Raw genomic sequence first — 19554 nt, 5'->3', positions numbered from 1 at the left:
GAGTTAAAGGCAGATGAGTCTAGAGAGGTTGTGGGGAGGGTGGGACAGATCATAGAGGGCTTTTTGTGTTAGAAATTTCAACTTGAATAATTTATTATTCTGTGCTAGGCACTGTGCTAAGTATTTGTACGCATTAGCCCACTAAATCCTCACAACAATCTCATGAAAGGGACACTATTATTATGAATATCCCTATTTTATAAATGGGAAAACCGAGTCTGTAGACTGTTAGAAATAATCAAAATGAAATTGAAAGTGGCTCAAGTCACACAGCAATATGTTATAGATTAAAAAAAAAATCTAATTAGAAACTCTAAAGACTATAAATATTGAGTCAGAGAAAATTAGACTTGATAGAATCAGTACAATAACTGAAACCACAGTGGCCTAAACTGCACATTGTACATTTTGTAACTAACTAAAATTTGATGGGAAAATAAAGTATTTTTCCTGAAGTATATATATGGAAAAATTGACCTAGAAAAATTGAACTTGTGCATAGGACACAAAGAAACATTCACAGTGGGAGAAGGAAGCTTGTTAAAGCTCGTTTTACACAAAAGCCAATTGATAAAAAAATCTTTTTTTACTGAAGAATTCAGAAGGAAGAGAGTCTATTCCAAAGAAAATAATTTTGGTAAAGTGCAAAAATAAATGCTGAAAGTTTCAAAGCAGTTTAACTGTGTGCTATAGAGCACTGAATATGGAATGAAATTGGCTTAATGGGATTTGTTTTGCAAGAATGAAATTATATATATATATATATATATAGACATATACATGTTACAGATAATGACAATATTAGTATGATTTTGTAAATACATTTGAAACTGTAAACACGGGTTCCTTGGGGTCCAAATCATGGGATAAACTGTTCTTTACTTGGCTGCCATGGCCTAAGAGAAGGGGGAGGGGAGGCTCTTGCAAGGATTGGAGAGGGAGGGAGGTGGAAAATTAGACCAAGAACCTTTGAGAAGAATCTTGGGAGTGGGGGATTTGGGCATTTAGGACAGGAGGAAATGTCTTAAAAGAATGCATCTGTGAACCAGAGATGGGTTTGGGTCACATTTCTACTAGTGTCCACTGCCCTCAGCTCTGTCTTTACCACCTACACAGCTGGAGCCCAAAGACTTTCTTATACATTGGTTAGGAAGGACAAATGAGTTCGTTCAAAGTAAGAAGGGACGGCCGGGAAGGACATGCCTTCCAAGTTGGGAAAGAACATGAGCTTCTGAGGGTGTGTGTGAGAGATCTGAAGGAGGCTCCCTGGCTTCCTGGGGTCAGCGCAGAACAAGGAGGCGTACCCGAGCATGAAGCTTTGTGACGCTCTGTGTGGGTGACTCTTAGTGGACAAAGGACCATTCAGAGTTTCTTGATTTATTCATAAATACAATCAGCCCTCATTTCTCATTGACATTTCATCGTCATAAGAGCATTTAAAAATCTACAGATATCACAACTCCTGCTGACTGACTTTAATACTTTAGGATTAATTCAAATGTGAAAAAATTTAAAATAGTGAGCCTGTGCTATTAGTTTCTAGTAGTATTTCTACATTACTTAAAAGCATACAATATTTAACTCTATGCTCAAGTTAATAGTTTTTTTGTATATAGTATCTGTGCTGTGCTGTACTGAGTCACTCAGTTGTGTCCGACCCTGCAATCCCATGGACTGTTTTGATGTTAAAATTTGAATTCTATGGCTGTTTACTAAGAACATTAAACTATCAAAGTATAAGGTTTATAAAGCTATAAAGAAATAAGAAATGCACTTCTTTGAATAGGCTACATACATAAAGTATGATATCTTTAAAAAACATTCATTAATACAGTCATTCATTCAAGAAATTTACCTGAATGTCCACTGTGTGCAAGGCACCAGGCTAGGAGCTGTGGAAATGATGATGAGTGAGGCACAGTTCTGCTCTTCAGGAGCTTATAAACGAGTAGAATTTTTCACGGTACTCTCTAACAAGTCAGCTACAAGTGATTTCTAAAGTAGAGAGGAGCGAATACTTTTTGCATTGAGTGTTAGTTTAGTCGTCTTTGCAAAAGCTTCTTTCTTCTCATAATATGCGGCCTCATTTACAAACACTGGGTACACGGTTTGGTCTCCGCCCAGTGAAATAGTCTTTCCATCAAGAGTTAAAAACACAGGATCCTCAGGGTGCAAGGGTTTCCAATCTTGATCCTTTCAGGAAACAACGTACAGAAATTACATTTGGTTTTTCTCCTACTTTACAAATTGTATAAGGGAAAAGAATATGAGACAGGACATACGTGTATATATCTATCTCTATATATTCATATATATAACTGAATCACTTTGCTGTACACCAGAAACTAACACAACATTGTAAATAAACTATATGTAGTAGTAGCGTTAGTTGCTTAGTCATGTCTGACTCTTTGCGACCCCACGGACTGTAGCCCACCAGGCTCCTCTGTCCATGGGATCTTCCAGGCAAGAATACTGGAGTGGGTTGCCATTCCCTTCTCCAGAGGATATTCACGGCCCAGGGATCAAACCAGATCTCCTGCACTGCAGGCAGATTCTTTACAGTATGAGCTACAGGGAGGTCCTGTCAAAAAATCAGCTATACTTCAATAAAAAGTAAATTAAAAAATTCTTATGTCAGGCTCTAGACAACCAAAATGACAGCACTATCTTCTTTTAAAAGAGGCAAGTGAGAGGTATGTGACTAAACTGAGATTGAGCAGTTTGTTTTGGCACCAGTTTTAAGAGTTCCCCTTTTTATTTTTATAACTGACACATGATTAGAGTCTGCTTCGGTATCAAGTTCACCTTGAATGTTGCTGAAGAGGTTTATAATATCAAAAACCAAAACTACATGCACATGTTCTTAAGTGCAAATTTTATCTCTTGCTAGCTGAAGTTAAATTCTGCTCAGCAAAATTTAGGAAATATTCATTAAGAATCTTCTATATATAAGATATTCTACTGTTGGGGATGAAAAATGAGTGACCTTGTGCTTGCATGCTAGATGGCTCTATTCTGGTGGGGATTGGTGGGAGACGGTGGGGATGGGCTGGGAAAAGTCTGGGAAAAGCCCAAGATAGGTGAATATTTCCCATACGTGTTCCCACATTATGATAACAACTGAATCATTTAAGAGGTTCACAATCTTTATCTTTCTGTCCTTTAAAACACTGCCTCAGGCTCCTTCAAGTTTCCACCTGGATCCCACTAAGGCACAAGGCTGGATCTGCTCCACTAGTCTGTATTTTGGGGAAGGCTGCTTTATTAAGTCAGAGAAGGCAATGGCACCCCACTCCAGTACTCTTGCCTGGAAAATCCCATGGACGGAGGAGCCTGGTGGGCTGCAGTCCATGGGGTCGCTAAAAGTCAGACGACTGAGCGACTTCACTTTCACTTTTCACTTTCATGCATTGGAGAAGGAAATGGCAACTCACTCCAGTGTTCTTGCCTGGAGAATCCCAGGGACAGGGGAGCTTGGTGGGCTGCAGTCTATGGGGTCACACAGAGTCGGACACAACTGAAGCGACTGAATTACATATATATATAATTGAATTATATATAATTGAAGTGACTTAGCAGCAGCAGCAGCAGCAGCTTTATTAAGTTGTAAGTCTGAATGACTGTCATTAGGGTCATTAAATAGCAGTTTGAACTGGATCAGTGGTTTCCCACCCTAATTACATAGACCAGTAAGATCAGATTATCCCAGAGAGGGGACCCAGCGTTGTTATTTTCTAAAAGGCGCTGTAGGCAATATGCCTCCAGGGTTGAATGTACAAGGCTAGACAATCCATTGGTTCTCTTCCATTTCTCAGGTCTGCTAGTGTGTGGGGAGATGGATGCTTTAGCTTTTTAGAATCTTTGCTCCTCTCTGCTTTTACCTCTGCCTCTTCCAGATTTAAACTTCCTATTCTTTCCTACAAGCCTTTTCTTCCCCTTCATTACACCATTATTGATCAAACCAGACAAAGAGCAGATAGATACTGGGGTCTCGAGGGGTCAGGGAAAAAGGCAGAAAACATTCCAAAGGAGGAGGTTCTGACTGGTTTGCTCTAACTTTTACAGTAGTGATGACAGGGAGGTGGTAGCAATGTGGTTAACTGCAAAGAACCTTCGTTCTGGATCTGCCATCAACTATAGGACTGTGGGAAGGATCTAATTTCTGAGCCTCCATTTTCTTATATTAAAATAGATATAATAATTCTTACCCATTGCACTTGAAGCAGGAATTTCATGTTCTCTGACCTCCATCCACATCTCATTATTCTGTTATAGCATCTGGTTATCTTCAAGACCACAGTTCAGACTTTAGTATATCTAGACTATAAGCTCCACATGAATATAAACCATATTTGTTGCTGTACCTCCAGAGCCAGCACAGGATTTACTCCATAAATATTTACTCAAATCTGAATACCTGATCTAGACTGCATTGTTTTTGAGAACATCTACTGAGGAACTCACATATGTAAGATGCTTAATGGACTGTTAAGTGTTAGTCTCTCAGTCATGTCCGACTCTTTGCAACCCCATGGACTGTAGCCAGCCAGGCTCCACTGTCCATGGGATTCTACAGGCAAGAATACTGGAGGTGGTAGCCATTTCCTTCTCCAGGGCATCTTCCTGACCCAGGGACTGAACCAGGGTCTCCTGCGTTGCAAGCAGATTCTTTACTGTCTGAGTCACCACTGACTGTAAAGTTCTACTCAAAGCTGCGAGCATGCTCAGTTGTGTCTGACACTTTGCAAACCCATGGACTGTACCCTGCCAGGCTTCTCTGTCCATGAGATTTCCATGGCAAGAATACTAGAGTGGGTTGCCATTTCCTCTTCCAGGGGATCTTCCCAACCCAGAGATTGAACCCACGTCTCCTGTGTCTCCTGCATTGGCAGGTGGATTCTTTACCACTGAGCCACCTGGGAATCCCTTCACTCAAAGGTAGGGCATCATTATTTTGAATATTTAAAAGAAATAGTAACCATTACCTGCAGTTTAGGGTGGATAATAGCAGCAATTTCTCCACTTTCATTCCTGGGATAATCAACTTTCTCCATTATTTTATAGACTTCAATAGCACAGGGAGGAAATACTTTTCCTGTGGCAAAATAAATAAATAAATAAATAGCAACTAAAAAAAAAAACCCACTTCTGATAAAAGGGAAGTTTATACTTCAAAAAAGGAAGAACAACCGGAAGCTGAAAACAGACAGCTATAGGGAGAACACAGTATCTTTTTTACTTTTAAACCATTTCATTGTGAAATATAACACTCAGAAAGTACATAAAACACAATTTCACCCAGAAGTGGAATTGCTGGGATCATATGGTAATCTTGTTTTTAATTTTTGGGGGAACCTCTATGCTGTTTTCCATAGCAGCTGCACCGATTTAGATTCCCACCAGTAGTGTGTAAGGGTTCCCTTTTCTGCATATCTTCAACATAACTTATTTCTTGTTTTTTGATAATAGCCATTCTAAAAGGAGTGCTGATATCTTATTATTTTTTTTAATAATTTTTTTTAAATTTTTATTTTTTTGCAAAATCTTTTTAATTTTTTATTGGAGTGTAGTTGCCTTTCAATGTTGTGTTTCTGCTGCACAATGAAGTGAACCAGCTATACGTATGCAAATAACCCTGGTCTCTTAGCTCTCTCTTCCACCCCACTGCCCCATCTCACCCATCTAGGTCACCAGAAAGCACTGAGCTGAGCACCCTGAAATAGGCTATACCATAGGCTATACCATAGGCTCCCACTAGATGTCTGTTTTACACATGGTGGTGTACATACATCAATCCTGATCTCCCATTTCATCCTACCCCCTTCCCCTCTCATTCCGTTCCGTTCCATCGCTCAGTCGTGTCCGACTCTTTGCGACCCTGTGGACTGTAGCCTACCAGGCTTCTCCGTCCATGGGATTCTCCAGGCAAGAATACTGGAGTGGGTTACCGTTTCCTTCTCCAGGGGATCTTCCCGACCCAGGGATCGAACCCGGGTCTCCCGCATTGGAGGCAGAAGCTTTAACCTCTGAGCCACCAGGGAAGCCCTCCCCTCTCATTACAGTTTTGATTTTAATTTCCCTGGTGACTAATGATGTAGAACATTTTTTTCATGTGTCTGTTGGCCATCTGTATGTCTTCTCTGGAAAAATGTCTATTCAGATTTTCTGTTCATTTTTAAATCAGTATTTTTTTTTACTATTGAGTTGTATGAGTTCTTTTATATTTTGAATATTAGTGCCTTATCAGATATATAATTTGCAAGTATTTTCTCCCATTCAGTAGATTGTATTTTCACTCTGTTGATGGCTTCCTTTGCTGTGCAGAAGCTTTTAGGCTGACGTAGTCTCATTTATTTTTGCCTTTGTTGCTTTTAATTTTGGTGTCAGATTCAAAAAATTGCCAAGACCTGCACCTATTTCAGGAAGCTCACTACCTATGTTTTCTTCTATATGTTTTATAGTTTCAGTTCTTATGTTCAAGTCTTTAATCCATTTTTGAGTTAATTTTTGTGTATGGTCTTTAAGATAGTGGTCATTTCATTCTTTTGCACCTAGCTGTCCAATTTCCCAATACCCCTTATTGAAGAGACTGCCCCTTCTCCACTGTAGATTCTTTGCTCCTTTGTTGTATATTAATTGACCATATATACATAGGTTTATTTCTGTGCTCTCCACTCCATTTCATTGATCTGTGTGTTTGTTTTTATGCCAACATTATATGGCTTAATTACAACAGCTTTGTAATATGAAGTTGGGGGCTTCCCTGGTGGCTCAGCTGGTAAAGAATCCACCTGCAATGTGGGAGACCTGGGCTCAATCCCTGGGTTGGGAAGATCCCCTGGAGAAGGGAACAGTTACCCACTCCAGTATTCTGGCCTGGATAATTCCATGGATTGTATAGTCCAAGGGGTTGCAAAGAGACAGACACAATTGAGTGACTTTCACTTTCACTTTGAAGTCAGGAAGTGTGATGCCTCCAGCTTTGTTCCTCTTTCTCGAGATTGGTTTGGCTATTCTGGGTCTTATATTGCTCCGTAAAATTTTAGTTAAGGATATTCACAACAACACTAAACCAAAGGATGTTCTCGAATGATTCCTACCAGCACTGAGTCCACAAGTACACAACGGTAGGACAGAGGTGGAAAGCAGAACTTAAAAAGTCAGAGCAGGGGAGAGAGAGGCTAGGAATGAGAGTCAGGACACCTTTGCTCTAATCTCCCAGCTGTGTCAACTTGAGCAAGATGCTTAACTTCTCAATGCTCACTTTCTTTACCTATCAGATGAAGGTTTCACATCAGTTCATCTTGGAGGACCCCTTCCAGCTCTGACATCCTGTGATTGTGTAACTTCAGGAGGACGTTCAGCAGGTTAGATGACTTCACCATTGTGCTCCTCCTCTTAACTAAATATGTTAAACATCTGGGCAGCTCTTGAACAGTGAGTTATTGGGATATAGCCAGACTGCCCATAGTGAAGTGAAACTTACAATGCTGCAGCAACATTAAACAACCTAGTGCCCAGAAACTTGGAAAAGGGGTAGTTTACGTTTATACCAGGCAACCTCTGAATAAACAGGATGAACTTTCATCCAGCATAGAGCCCACAGTGTGCTATGGTCGCAATCCAAAGGAAAATCTTCCTTTCCCCTTAGTGCAGAAAGTGCAGCCAGGGTGGAATTCAGATATCCTGCCATCTCTTCTGTACCAGTTTGCTTCTGCTGCATAATATGTTATGCCAGAACTTTGTGGTATAAAACAACAACCCTCTAGTTTAGCTCATGACTCTGTGGCTTGGTTGGGCAGTCCCTTTGGTGTAGGCTGGACCGGCTGATTTCTAATTGGCTTGCTCATGCATGTGTGGTGAGCTGGCAGGTCAGCAGGAGGCTGGATGATCTAAGATGACTTTGCTCTCATATCTGGGCATTTGCTGGGCCCTCAGTTGGAACTGCAGAACTATTGGCTGGGAGGCCTCAGTCTTCAGCCTCATGGTTTTGTATCATCCAGCAGGCTAGGTGAACTGATTGACAATATGACAGTGCAAAGTTCCTAAGAGCAGCGAGACAGCAAGCCCCGACGTGCAAGTTCTTTTCAAATCTCTTCTGTGGTATAAAACATGTCACATGGCCAAGCCAGATCTAGGCGGTAGGAAAACAGACTCTATCTCTAGCTAGGACATGGAAGCAGGGAAGGGAAGAATTTGTGGCCATTTTTACAATTTACCAAATCTTCCAAGATGAAGACGGAAATATCAGATGTCATTTCTTTAAACCAGAAGGTCCATTCGGAGGAAGGAACAAAGGAACATGTTTTTGCTATTTAGAATCTCAGAGCTGGAATGACTCTCAAGTGCTTAACTTCCATTGATGCTTGAATATTCTCTATCTTTCTGGCTAAGTGGTCATCTTGGTCCTGCTTGAATAGCCTCACAAAGTGTGGTCTGTTCACCACTGTTGGTCAGCTCTGTTAATCAGAAACTTCTGTCCTTAGATAACATTATCCCACAGATTCTGTTCTGCCCTCCAAGTCACAGAAAACTTGTCTAATTCCTTTCCAATATAACACTTCTGAAACTCTAAGATAAAATTGGCCTTAAGACTCGTTTTTGCCAGTCTAAGTGCCTTTAATTTTATCAACCAGCACTCAAATATTGTCACATACATGAGGATACATGTGAAGGTACTCTGTAAACTGAACTTCTATGTGCATTATTGGGATTATTTTTATTATAGTTTTCAAACTCTTCAACATTCTCAATTATCTCCTTAGCTAACCTCTACTATAAGATGTTTCTCCTGAAGTATCTATTCAGAATTTATTCACAGGTCTCCCCAAGTGTTTATCCAAGGCAGAAAAGAGATTATTTTCCCAATCTAATGGGAGAAAATGGTTTTGTATTTTAATTTGCATTTCTGACTACTAGTGATATTGGACATCTTTTCATCTGTTTATCGGACATCTGTATTTCTTGGTATTTCTTTGCTTTGTAAAATGGACATTAATAGGAAAATGAGAATTTCATTTGTGAAACTTCATTTGGTAGCTGCTTTTCTTGACTGTGTCTACACTGGTCATTGAAGAATGGCTGAGATGATTAAATTTTTTTAAAAATCAATATCACAAATGTGGCAAATTTGACCTAGGTCCCACTGTTATTTCAGTGTTTAGTGGTTTAAGTCATTATGTATACTCCATCTCATCTTCCTTTCCTGATTTATTTGCATACACACAAGCTAACAATTAAAGAAACAATTTCTGCCTACTACTTACCTTCATTGAAATTATGTATAAAATCAAGAGCATGTTTAATCATTTTTCTCATTTGATCTAGAATATCAGCTCTCAGAACCCCCTGAGGCTGGGGACCAACTTCTATACCTAGGTACAGGAGGGGAGATAGTCACATTTCATGTGTAAGAGTATAAGATTGAGCATTTTCATACACCAAGATCTAGAATCATATCATTAAAAATGATTAAAAAGACAGACCATGTATCATAATGAAAAATAAGTGAGACATAATATTAGGCAATAAATAAAGTAGAACATTTACAAGTTATAAGCATAGTAAATAAAGACTGGGAGAGAACATAAGAAAATCAAAGAGTTGTGTTATGGTAGTAAGGTCTTGTGGGTCTTTTTCTCTAAATTTCCTTCAATGTTGTCAAAATATTTAAAAATCATAATATAGTAAAAGGAGCAGACAACTTTATGTAGACAAAATAATACGTGACCACAAAGAGAAACTGTCATAGACACAGCTTGTAGGAGAAAACACATCTATTTAGTAATAGAGAGCTAAACAAGCCACATTTAAGTCAAATGACAATCTATGTGACCCTGGAACAATATTCTTGCCTTTAACATAACAACCCAACCTGCCATGATAGTCAATGGTTTTAATTTTCTGTGGAAAAAATCTGTATTCATTTCATCTCATCACAATAAAATTAATTCCCATACCATCAGGTCTACTTCCTGGGACTGTCAAGCATTCTTCCATAAACCTACAACATATTTTTCTCTAAACCACTTATTTAGTCCTTTCCTTCCTGTCCAAGTCTCCCACACTGTTATATTACAATCATCACCTTATTCATTTATAAAACTATTTACCAATACAACATCATCCAATCCTTTCCATCAATTCATATACATTCTCTTCTATCCTGTTTTCATCCACTTCTGTTATTTCCCCATTCACAAAATCTTACTGTCTTCTCTTTTATCTTCCTTTTTCACTTTTGTGTTTAGCTTTTCTGGATACATGTTTGGGCATATATTTAAGAAAATGGTATTAGTGTGGCTAAGGTATGCATTGATGCATAAATGATTTGTAAATATGTGAAAATGTGTTTGTGGATATGTCTGTATGCGTTCTGTACAAGGTATTATTGCTTCCCTACCCAAAATTCATTCCATCTACTCCTTGCTGACAGAGTCCTGATGTTGGTTGGGTTTCCAACTCAGGGGTAAACACAGAACAGTTTTGCTCAATCACAGTACTCCATCAGCCCTAGTAATTAATTGAAGAATGCATATATGACTCAGTTCTGAATAACTGGCCATAATGGAAGGTCCACAGGGGAGTTCCTGGGAGTCTCCTTTCTTCCACCAGATACTGCCATGTTGGCATATGGTGCTTGAAATTACAGTGCACATCTTTGACACCTAAAGTCATGTTGTTGATGTTTAGTCGCTAAGTCATGTCTGACTCTTTTGAGACCCCAGAAAACTATGGCCTGCCAGGGGATTTCTCAGGCAAGAATACTGGAGTGGATTGCTATTTCCTTCTCCAGAGAATCTTCCTAACCCAGGGATTGGACTCGTGACTCCTACATTGACAGGTGGATTCTTTATTGCTGAGCCACCAGGGATGCCCATCTAAAGTCATAGAAGTATTACAAAATAATGAGCTGGAGAGAGTGTCCTTCTGATCTTAAGTGTCCCCTCTGCCCATGACTGGATGATATAAAAATATTCCAAATAATATAGTAAAGTAGGTATAATATTTCTAATTACTTTTAATGATCTTAATATCCCCCACACTGAAATGTTTGAAAGATTTGGCTCTATTTTCAGAGGAGTGGGATTTTTTTTTTTTTTGCCACACTACATGCAGGATCTTAATTCCCCAATCAGGGATCAAACCCAGGCACCCTGCAATAGAGGGGCAGAGTCTCAACCACTGAACCAACAGGGAAGTCCCTGGATCTATTTTTAAGAGCCAAATATATCAACGATATTCTTTCTAGCTAAGAGCAACATTGCCCATAAATGTAATAAACCAAGGCCTGGAAATCTTACGCTTTATTTGGTGTCATAGATCTTTATCCTTTATTTTTAAGCACTTGGTTTTTTTCAAATAATTACCTACACTTGGTCATTTAGCTTGCCTCAACCGATCCCTTGATTATGCACCAAAATTATAAAAAACCAAATAACCAAGATAACTTTAAATCTACGTTTAAGTTGTATTGCTGTTGTTCAGTCGCTAAGTCGTGTCCAACTCTTTGTGACCCCATGGACTGCAAGACAATTGCAATTTTAAGGATTACAGTGTGGTCTGCAAACAATGATGCTAGTATGTCACTCAGGAATGAGAATGGAATGTAGAAAAAAGAGACTGTCGGAGAGGGTGTATGAGAGTGCAAGACTGTGCTGGAAGTTACCAGAATTTAAAGACAAATTCACAGCTCTGTAACCGACAGGGCAAACAAGTGAATGGGTAGGAAACACAGGTTATCAGAAACTCTACTGCAAAGCAGATGCTAAGAGGGATGCTGGGAGAGAATTTTCCATGGGTCTTCGTATTTCTGCACGTCTTGCCAGCAAGATACTGACTACCTTGACTCCGGATTATTGTTTTAAGAATTTTGAATACCCTTGGAAGATAGGGCTGGTGTCTTGCCTGAGCAAAAAGCAGGTTGCTTACTACCCATTATAAAAGACTCAAATTCCTTTAGCTCAGTGCTTCTTTCTGGAATGTAGAAAGTTGGTCAATGAAAGTGAGGAAATCTGATATAGTCAGAGACAGCCTGGGGATAGTTTGCTTATTACTTGACAATTATGTCAGAATGATAAGCAAAGTAGCTGCAAATAGTCTTTAAATTAGTTTTCTCAGAGTTTCGTCTCAGACATATTTTGTTTAGCTGTGACAGTGGGAAATGTGACTTACCAACAGGATACTTGGCTATAGAACGAGTGGTTGCATATTTGAGAGAAGGATGTTCAATAAGGTAAACATAGCAGGGTAATGGAGCCAAAGACGTCTGAAAAGAATTTAAAACATGTTCTTATTATGTAAAGACCGTATGTTTTGTTCTCTTTGCTGTCAGTCAATAATGCCTTCAGTATGTTTAACTTCAACAACTAAGATTAGTAAGACAACTTCATGAAACACATTCTAAACTCCAACTACATATAAAATTAGATTATATGTAACTTTCTGGATAAAATGTGTATTAAACAATTCTCCAGAACCACGAACGAAGTATATGAATAAATTCTTCTTCTGAATGGCTCTCGTTATTTTTGTTTTCATCACTCGTTACACTGAGTATTTAGCTTACTATGGGTCTCTTAAAGAATTCTGTTTCTACCCTTGTGGGCCAGGTCTCTACAGATGGCAAGTAGCTCCCCTACTTATCTGAATAATTCAAGAAGGCCTCTTGGTTTGATGACAATGGCAGCATACAAAGTATTCAGCTCTCCCTTCAATGAGCAACAAAAATACTGCATTATGATCTCCTACCAGAACTACTATCTAGTCAATGTCACTAATTCAAGGAAACAAAAATAATAGCGATTCCTTACTATCTTCTAAAAGCACTCAGCTAAATGCATGAAGAATTTTTTTTTCTTATGTAAGGCTTATAATGGTCATATGGGGTAGCTGTTGTTATTATGCCAAGTTTATAAAACAAGGAAAGCAAGGAGGTTGATTATCTTGTTCAAGGTTAGCAAGTGAGAAAATCAGGATTTGAACCCAGGTACTGGCTATATGGGTCACATACTTTTCATTAGGTCATACTAGCTCATACTAGCTCTCTGGAAGGAAGGCTAACCATTATATAGAAATAATCATAGAGTTTATTATTTGTGTTTCGCTTGACAGTTATTTTCCAGCAGTTTTTCTTGTTATAGGCACTGGACTGCTGATTGTTTCACCTTGCAGATTTCTGAGCCTTAAGATGATCAGCTGCATGAAGGACGGAAAGATCAGATGTGTGTTGGGGTATATGAATCAAACGGAGACAAAGGCAGGGCTAAAGACAGTCCATCTTTTTATCGTTGGTCTTTAGTCAACATTAAACGACTATCTTTCAAGCTTCTTAAAACTGTAATTGAGCTACTTCAACCACTTCAAAATTTTGGTATTAATTTTACTGAAAAACCCATGATTACTGTCATAGTCTTAATAAAAGATTTAAAATTGTATAGAGACAATGATTCACATGTTCTATTACTTTTCCATTATATTATTTTGCTCATTTCTTCTCCTTTTCTTCTGCCTGTCACTGCTGTTTCTATTCTGGTGCTCCCCTCAGTCCCCTATTTCTCTTGGACCCTCCCTCCTCACCCTTTTCTGGCTGTTTCAACATCTATAATCAACTTAAAATTACAGGTTCTAGGCTAACTTGTAAATTAATAACATTGACATTACCTTAATATAATGAAACATCTGAATTAAAAAGTCATTCCTGGAATCTTCAAGAATAAGAGTGCACCCCATGTTAGAAGTAGTGTTGTGAAGGTCAAAAATAATGTCATAGGAATCTTCACTATCTTTTGGACCAAATAAATGATTTATTTCTTGAGCCTTTCTCACTTCATATGGCAAATCCTCTGACTTTTTTTTGCTGTTATTAGCAGAAAGAAAAAGATTAGCAACACCTGTAGCTAAGATAACATAAATATACAATGAGAACACAGTATATAAGAAACCTGGCACCAAACCTTTAATATGAAAACCCTCTGAGGGAAGGGGAACTTTATTTGAAAATTTTATAAATGTTTATACATGTTTCAATGACATTCTCCCAAATCATCCCACTCTCGCCCTCTCCCACAGAGTCCAAAAGACTGTTCTATACATCTGTGTCTCTTTTGCCGTCTTGCATACAGGGTTATTGTTACCATCTTTCTAAATTCCATATATATGCGTTAGTATATTGTATTGGTGTTTTTCTTTCTGGCTTACTTCACTCTGTATAATAGGCTCCAGTTTCATCCACCTTATTAGAACTGATTCAAATGTATTCTTTTTAATGGCTTAGTAATACTCCATTGTGTATATGTACCACAGCTTTCTTATCCATTTGTCTGCACATGGACATCTAGGTTGCTTCCATGTCCTCGCTATTATAAACAGTGCTGCGATGAACACTGGGGTACATGTGTCTCTTTCAATTCTGGTTTCCTCGGTGTGTATGCCCAGAAGTGGGATTGCTGGGTCATATGGCAGTTCTATACATTTTTCCCTCTGTTTGATTCCAAGCAATGTTACATTGACATGCTTGCAAATAATAGCTCATTTATGTGGCTGGTTACAGGAAGGACATTTCAAACAATTTATCATTTGACTTCAGCTCTGAATGAAATCATCCATTAATTTAATCAAGAGTCCCTTAGTAGTTAAGTGCACTGGGCTATAATGAAGCTTGACCATCAAATGCACCTATTATTTTTTTATACTCTAATTCTAGTGCACAAGAATAGTCCAACTTAGGAGCTTACATCATCTTATTAGGGATTCTTAAGTGATTCTAGGACCCACTAGTGGTCCAGGGTCAAGGTTTACAGAGAAGAGTCTGGGAACCCTGTGAAAATGCAAAACATTGCAGGTATATGCATATATGCATTTTTCTAGGATAAGGGTTGATATTTTTTACTGAATTGTCAAATGAGTCTCTACCTGCTTCCCCCCATCTCCAACCTCAATGGTTAGGATACATTTTTTCTTAATGTCCATGATAATTTAAATTTATTTTTCTTATGAAAGCATTCAACAACATTTCTCTATAATTCCGTTTATTTCTAATCTCTGACTATTTTTGTTAGCATCTTCAAAAGACCTACAGTTTGCACCTGAGTAATTCTTGCCCGGAATGCAATCAAGAAATTGGAGCAGCAGTTTTTCAACTATGAAGAAAAGCAATGAAGACAAAAGCTGCATATTAAGGCTAGTGCAGTGGGAAGACTGGGACCTCCTTGGTGGCTCAGCTGGTAAAGAATCTACCTGCAATGAAGGAGACCCTGGTTCAATTCCTAGGTCGGGTCCCCTGGAGAAAGGATAGGCTACCCACTCCAGTATTCCTGGGCTTCCCTGATAGCTCAGATGGTAAAGAATCTGCCTGCAATGTGGGAGACCTGGGTTCGCTCTCTGGGTTGGGAAGATCCTCTGGAGGAGGGCATGGCAACCCACTCCAGTATTCTTGCCTGAAGAAGCCCCATGGACAGAGGAGCCTGGAGGGCTACAGTCTGTGGGACTGCAAAGAGTTGGACACTGAGCGACTAAGCACAGCACAGAGAGAAGACAGAAGTCTGTGGCCTTCATGATATCACTGAGCCACTGTACCTGCCTGGACTGCCTACCTGTGGACTTATTCTTTGTGGAAAAGAAACCCTTATTTGTTTAAGTTATTGTTTTCAGATTTCTATTATAAGCAACCAGATAGATCCTAAAGCCTATATGCATATGTGTGTGTGGGCTAAGTCGCTTCAGACATGTTCTTTGTGACCCTATGGACTGTAGCCCTCCAGGCTTCTCTGTCCATAGGATTCGTCAAGCAAGAATATTGGAGTGGGTTGCTATGCCCTCCTCCAGGGGATCTTCCCGACCCAGGGATCAAACCTGCATCTCTTATGTCTCCTGCATTTGCAGGCGAGTTCTTTACCACTGATCCCCTGGTGGCTCAGTCAGAAGAGTCTACCTGCAATGCAGGAGACCTGGGTTCAATCCCTGGATTGGGAAGATCCCCTGGAGGAGGAAATGGCTACCTACTCCAGTATTCTTGCCTGGAGAATTCCATGGACAGAGGAGCCTGGTGGTCTGCACTCCTTGGGGTCACAAAGAGTCGGACATGACTGAGTGACTAACACTTTCTTTACCACTAGTGCCACCTGGGAAGCCCAAAGGCTATAAATGCACTTTAAAAGTTAATTAATGCCACAACTCCATAAGTTCCTCCCTCCCTGCTGTAACTGATTTGCTTCTCCTTCTCCCCCATGTGAGTAAACGACACCACCAGCTACTCAGGTGCTCAGAGTCAGGAAATGATGTCCTGAAAGATAATAAGCATCTATTCAGTATTTGAATAATTAATTGAAAGATTTAGGTGACTAGATAAACCTTAATCATGTTGACATAATCTCAGTCATGAATATAAAGCATGTTTGAATTTAAAATTTGTTAGTCAAAATATGGTTTGATATATAAGCTATGACTAATGTATAACTGCCCCAGAAAATGTATTCCATAAAGTGAGGCAAATTTGTAAAAATATAATATCCATCTTTTGATTTGTGATGAGATTAAAGTAACTCTTTAAACTCAAAACAGGATTTAATAGACAATGAGTATCTAAAACAGTGCTATATTAGTTGTTGCTGGGCATGACTTATATCTCAGCTTGTCATCTGTTAGCTCATTGAGAGCAGAAACCGTTTTGTATATAACTTTGTATTCCCACAGTATCTGGCATAGTGCCCCATGAAGAGTAGGTGTTAATAATATTTTTATGTAAATGAAAGAAATGGTAAAAAGCTTAGAGGCCTATCTATCTACAGGAGTAGCTACAATGATGTCAACAAAGGCAAAAATAATAAGGACATAGAGCATTATGATTGTATACCCTATACATAACATATCATCAGCTATAATTTAAATTCAGAAAATTCAGGTCTCAGGGACCCACTACTGAAGGCAGCACATGTACTCCTCAGATCACAGAGCAGTCTAATGTTTTCTGATGATGGTAATTTATTCACTCTTTCATTAAACAAACATTAACTGAAACATTACACTTTTCTTAACTAGAACTTCATGCACTACCAAAACATAGTTGCAAAAAACTTAGTAGTGAATCACCTAGAAAGCTAAAAAATATGTACCTAAGTATAGCAGTCAAATATTAATTTAATGCAAAAAACTTATTAAATCTGTTTCTTTAAAGATACTATTTAAAAATAAAAACCTTTGTTATTTGTTGTCCCAGTCTAGATAGAATATATTAAAAAAATAAATCAGTTAAGAAGTGTCTGATGTTTAAAAGAGTTTATAAAAGAGTACATGAATGTCCAGTTTAGGTAATCAATTCATCATATAGTATGACTAAAAGTGAAAGCAATCTTATTCACAATAGCGATTCTATGTATGAACATGAGTATCATATGTATACACATGTGCTTTCACACATACTACTTCTCACACACACAGAGAAACACACATGTGTGCATGTGCACACATGCAGCACAAAATATAGTCTTACCCAAGATTTTCAGGGTCAAACACTCGATTCAGGTCACAGTCAATATATCTGGTGCACTTCTTCACTGCTCTTGGGTTGGTAATAAATGGTTTTACCTCCAGCCCTGTTCTTTGAATCTCAGTGCCGTTCTCCAGCCAGTGCTTAACTAGAAACACTCCTGTTAGTTCATTCCCATGAGTTCCTCCAAAGATAGCCACCTTTTTTATAGGGTCTTCAGCAACGTGACAAGAAGTCATTTTTGTCAAGTAGGTTTATCTGATTTCGGCAATTCAGAAGAGAGGAGATCAAAGAAAACTTAATTTCTTAACCAAAGTTTAGAAATTTAAATCTAAATGAGACTTTAACCTAAGTGCAAAGTACAGACTTCTCTTGAGTGGAGTATATTTTAATTTTCTGTTACAAGTTCTGAGCTCTGTTTATTATAGGGATACTCCCTTCTTTAGCCCTGCCCTTTACCATATTTGGGTTAAAATATGCAGAGATCAACTAGAGATGCAGCTGTTTACTTTAACTTCTAACTCCCTCAAATGGTCAGTAGACCTAAACGCAATAATAAGTTATCATCTCACACTTAAGTGAAACTTCTGCTTTCTCTTTAGCCAGAATGTTTTCTAACAGTGTTTTCACGATTATTTGTGGTGGTAAAAATAGATTACACTTTTCTTATCCTCAAAATATAAAAGACTGGCCCATAGTATGCATCTTATTTTTCAATATTTATATTTCTGCTTAAAACCATTTCTTCTCTGAAATGAGTTCAGGCCCTATTATCTTCTCAGGGCATCTGAGTTTCAGCTCTATAAACAGACAACGGCAGATCCTTAGAGAACTCCTCTGGAGCCATTATCCTTTCTTTTTATTTTTTATTTTCAGTACAATAAATTTATTCATAAAAAATCCTTTAAAATGTATACTTTTTCCTTTTTAACATAGTAAAACATAAAACCCTCAATTGAACTGACATTTATAATTCAAAATCAAATTAGCAGAATATTAAATACTTAAGAATCTTTTAAAAATATAAAGTTACATGCAATTCTGTAGAACCGACATAAAAGAACGGATCAAAAATGGGAGAATATTCCTTCATTTCTAAAAAGAAAATATGTCCAGTAGAAGCTGTGAAGATGCTTGGGTACACAGTTTCTTCAGTTTCAGTACCAAAGCCTGTCTTTATGTATCTAAGAACTTTATGCATGTGAACGACTTCTTACAACAGCAGGATGGACTCACTGGCACTCCCCTCCCTCCAATTACAATGCAGTATTATAACACTGACCTTTGGCCTCCAACCAGCATAATGCATAGTTTGTGAGTGTTGATTAAAGATACTCGCTTTGATTCAGAACCTCAGGACTTTTCAGTAAGTGAGCCTCTTCAGAACCCATGACTGTAAATGTCACCTGCCTCATTTTGGCGGCATCATCTGTGCTTTGGAAAGGATGGCCAACCCACTCAGGTGCCACAGGCCCATCTGCTGGATGAGTGGTCAAGCTGAGCAGGGTCATGGTTTCCCTTACAACATTTAAGATGCTTCAACACATCAGTTATCAGTGTGTAGAACTAGTAAGGCATCAAATAAGCCACCAGAGAAGTAGGAAGAGTGACAATGACAGGGAGTGAGGCGTGTGCAATGCAGTGCCCACTTTGCAAGTGCTCACTGGCAACACTGCAGTGAGTGGACAGAAGCAAGCCTCGGTCAGCCTGTGCTCAGACTGGAACACGTTACCACTGTATAACTTTAGGCAAAGTTACCACCAGCTCTGCACCTCCATACACAGTGTGCAGTATACGCTATGTGGACTTCTTGTGATAAAGGACCTATAATTCTAAATAGTGAATTAAAATACTGAACATACTATCATATTTTATTGACTATGCCAAAGTCTTTGACTGTGTGGATCACAATAAACTGTGGAAAATTCTGAAAGAGATGGGAATACCAGACCACCTGACTTGCCTCTTGAGAAACCTGTATGCAGGTCAGGAAACAACAGTTAGAACTGGACATGGAACAACAAACTGGTTCCAAATAGGAAAAGGAGTATGTCAAGGCTGTATAT

General features: G+C 38.7%; 1 protein-coding gene across 1 annotated transcript; it reads right to left on the bottom strand.

Moving 5' to 3' along the window:
- Positions 1–859: 859 nt before the first annotated feature.
- Positions 860–17893, bottom strand: ASPA (aspartoacylase). The gene is made up of 6 exons (XM_055403774.2): positions 17492–17893; positions 13666–13861; positions 12178–12271; positions 9270–9377; positions 4989–5098; positions 860–2193 (listed from the first exon to the last, which is right to left on the bottom strand). The coding sequence occupies exons 1-6, from the start codon at positions 17725–17727 to the stop codon at positions 1996–1998; spliced, it is 942 nt and encodes a 313-aa protein (XP_055259749.1). The 5' UTR covers positions 17728–17893; the 3' UTR covers positions 860–1995.
- Between the last annotated feature and the right edge of the window lie 1661 nt (positions 17894–19554).

This window comes from Moschus berezovskii, chromosome 20 (genome assembly GCF_049115385.1).
Source record: "Moschus berezovskii isolate FMDL1 chromosome 20, NW_MosBer_1.0, whole genome shotgun sequence".
Taxonomy (NCBI): Eukaryota; Metazoa; Chordata; class Mammalia; order Artiodactyla; family Moschidae; genus Moschus; species Moschus berezovskii.
Note: the sequence above shows the minus strand (reverse complement) of the source record. Positions and strands in the feature narration are given on the sequence as shown.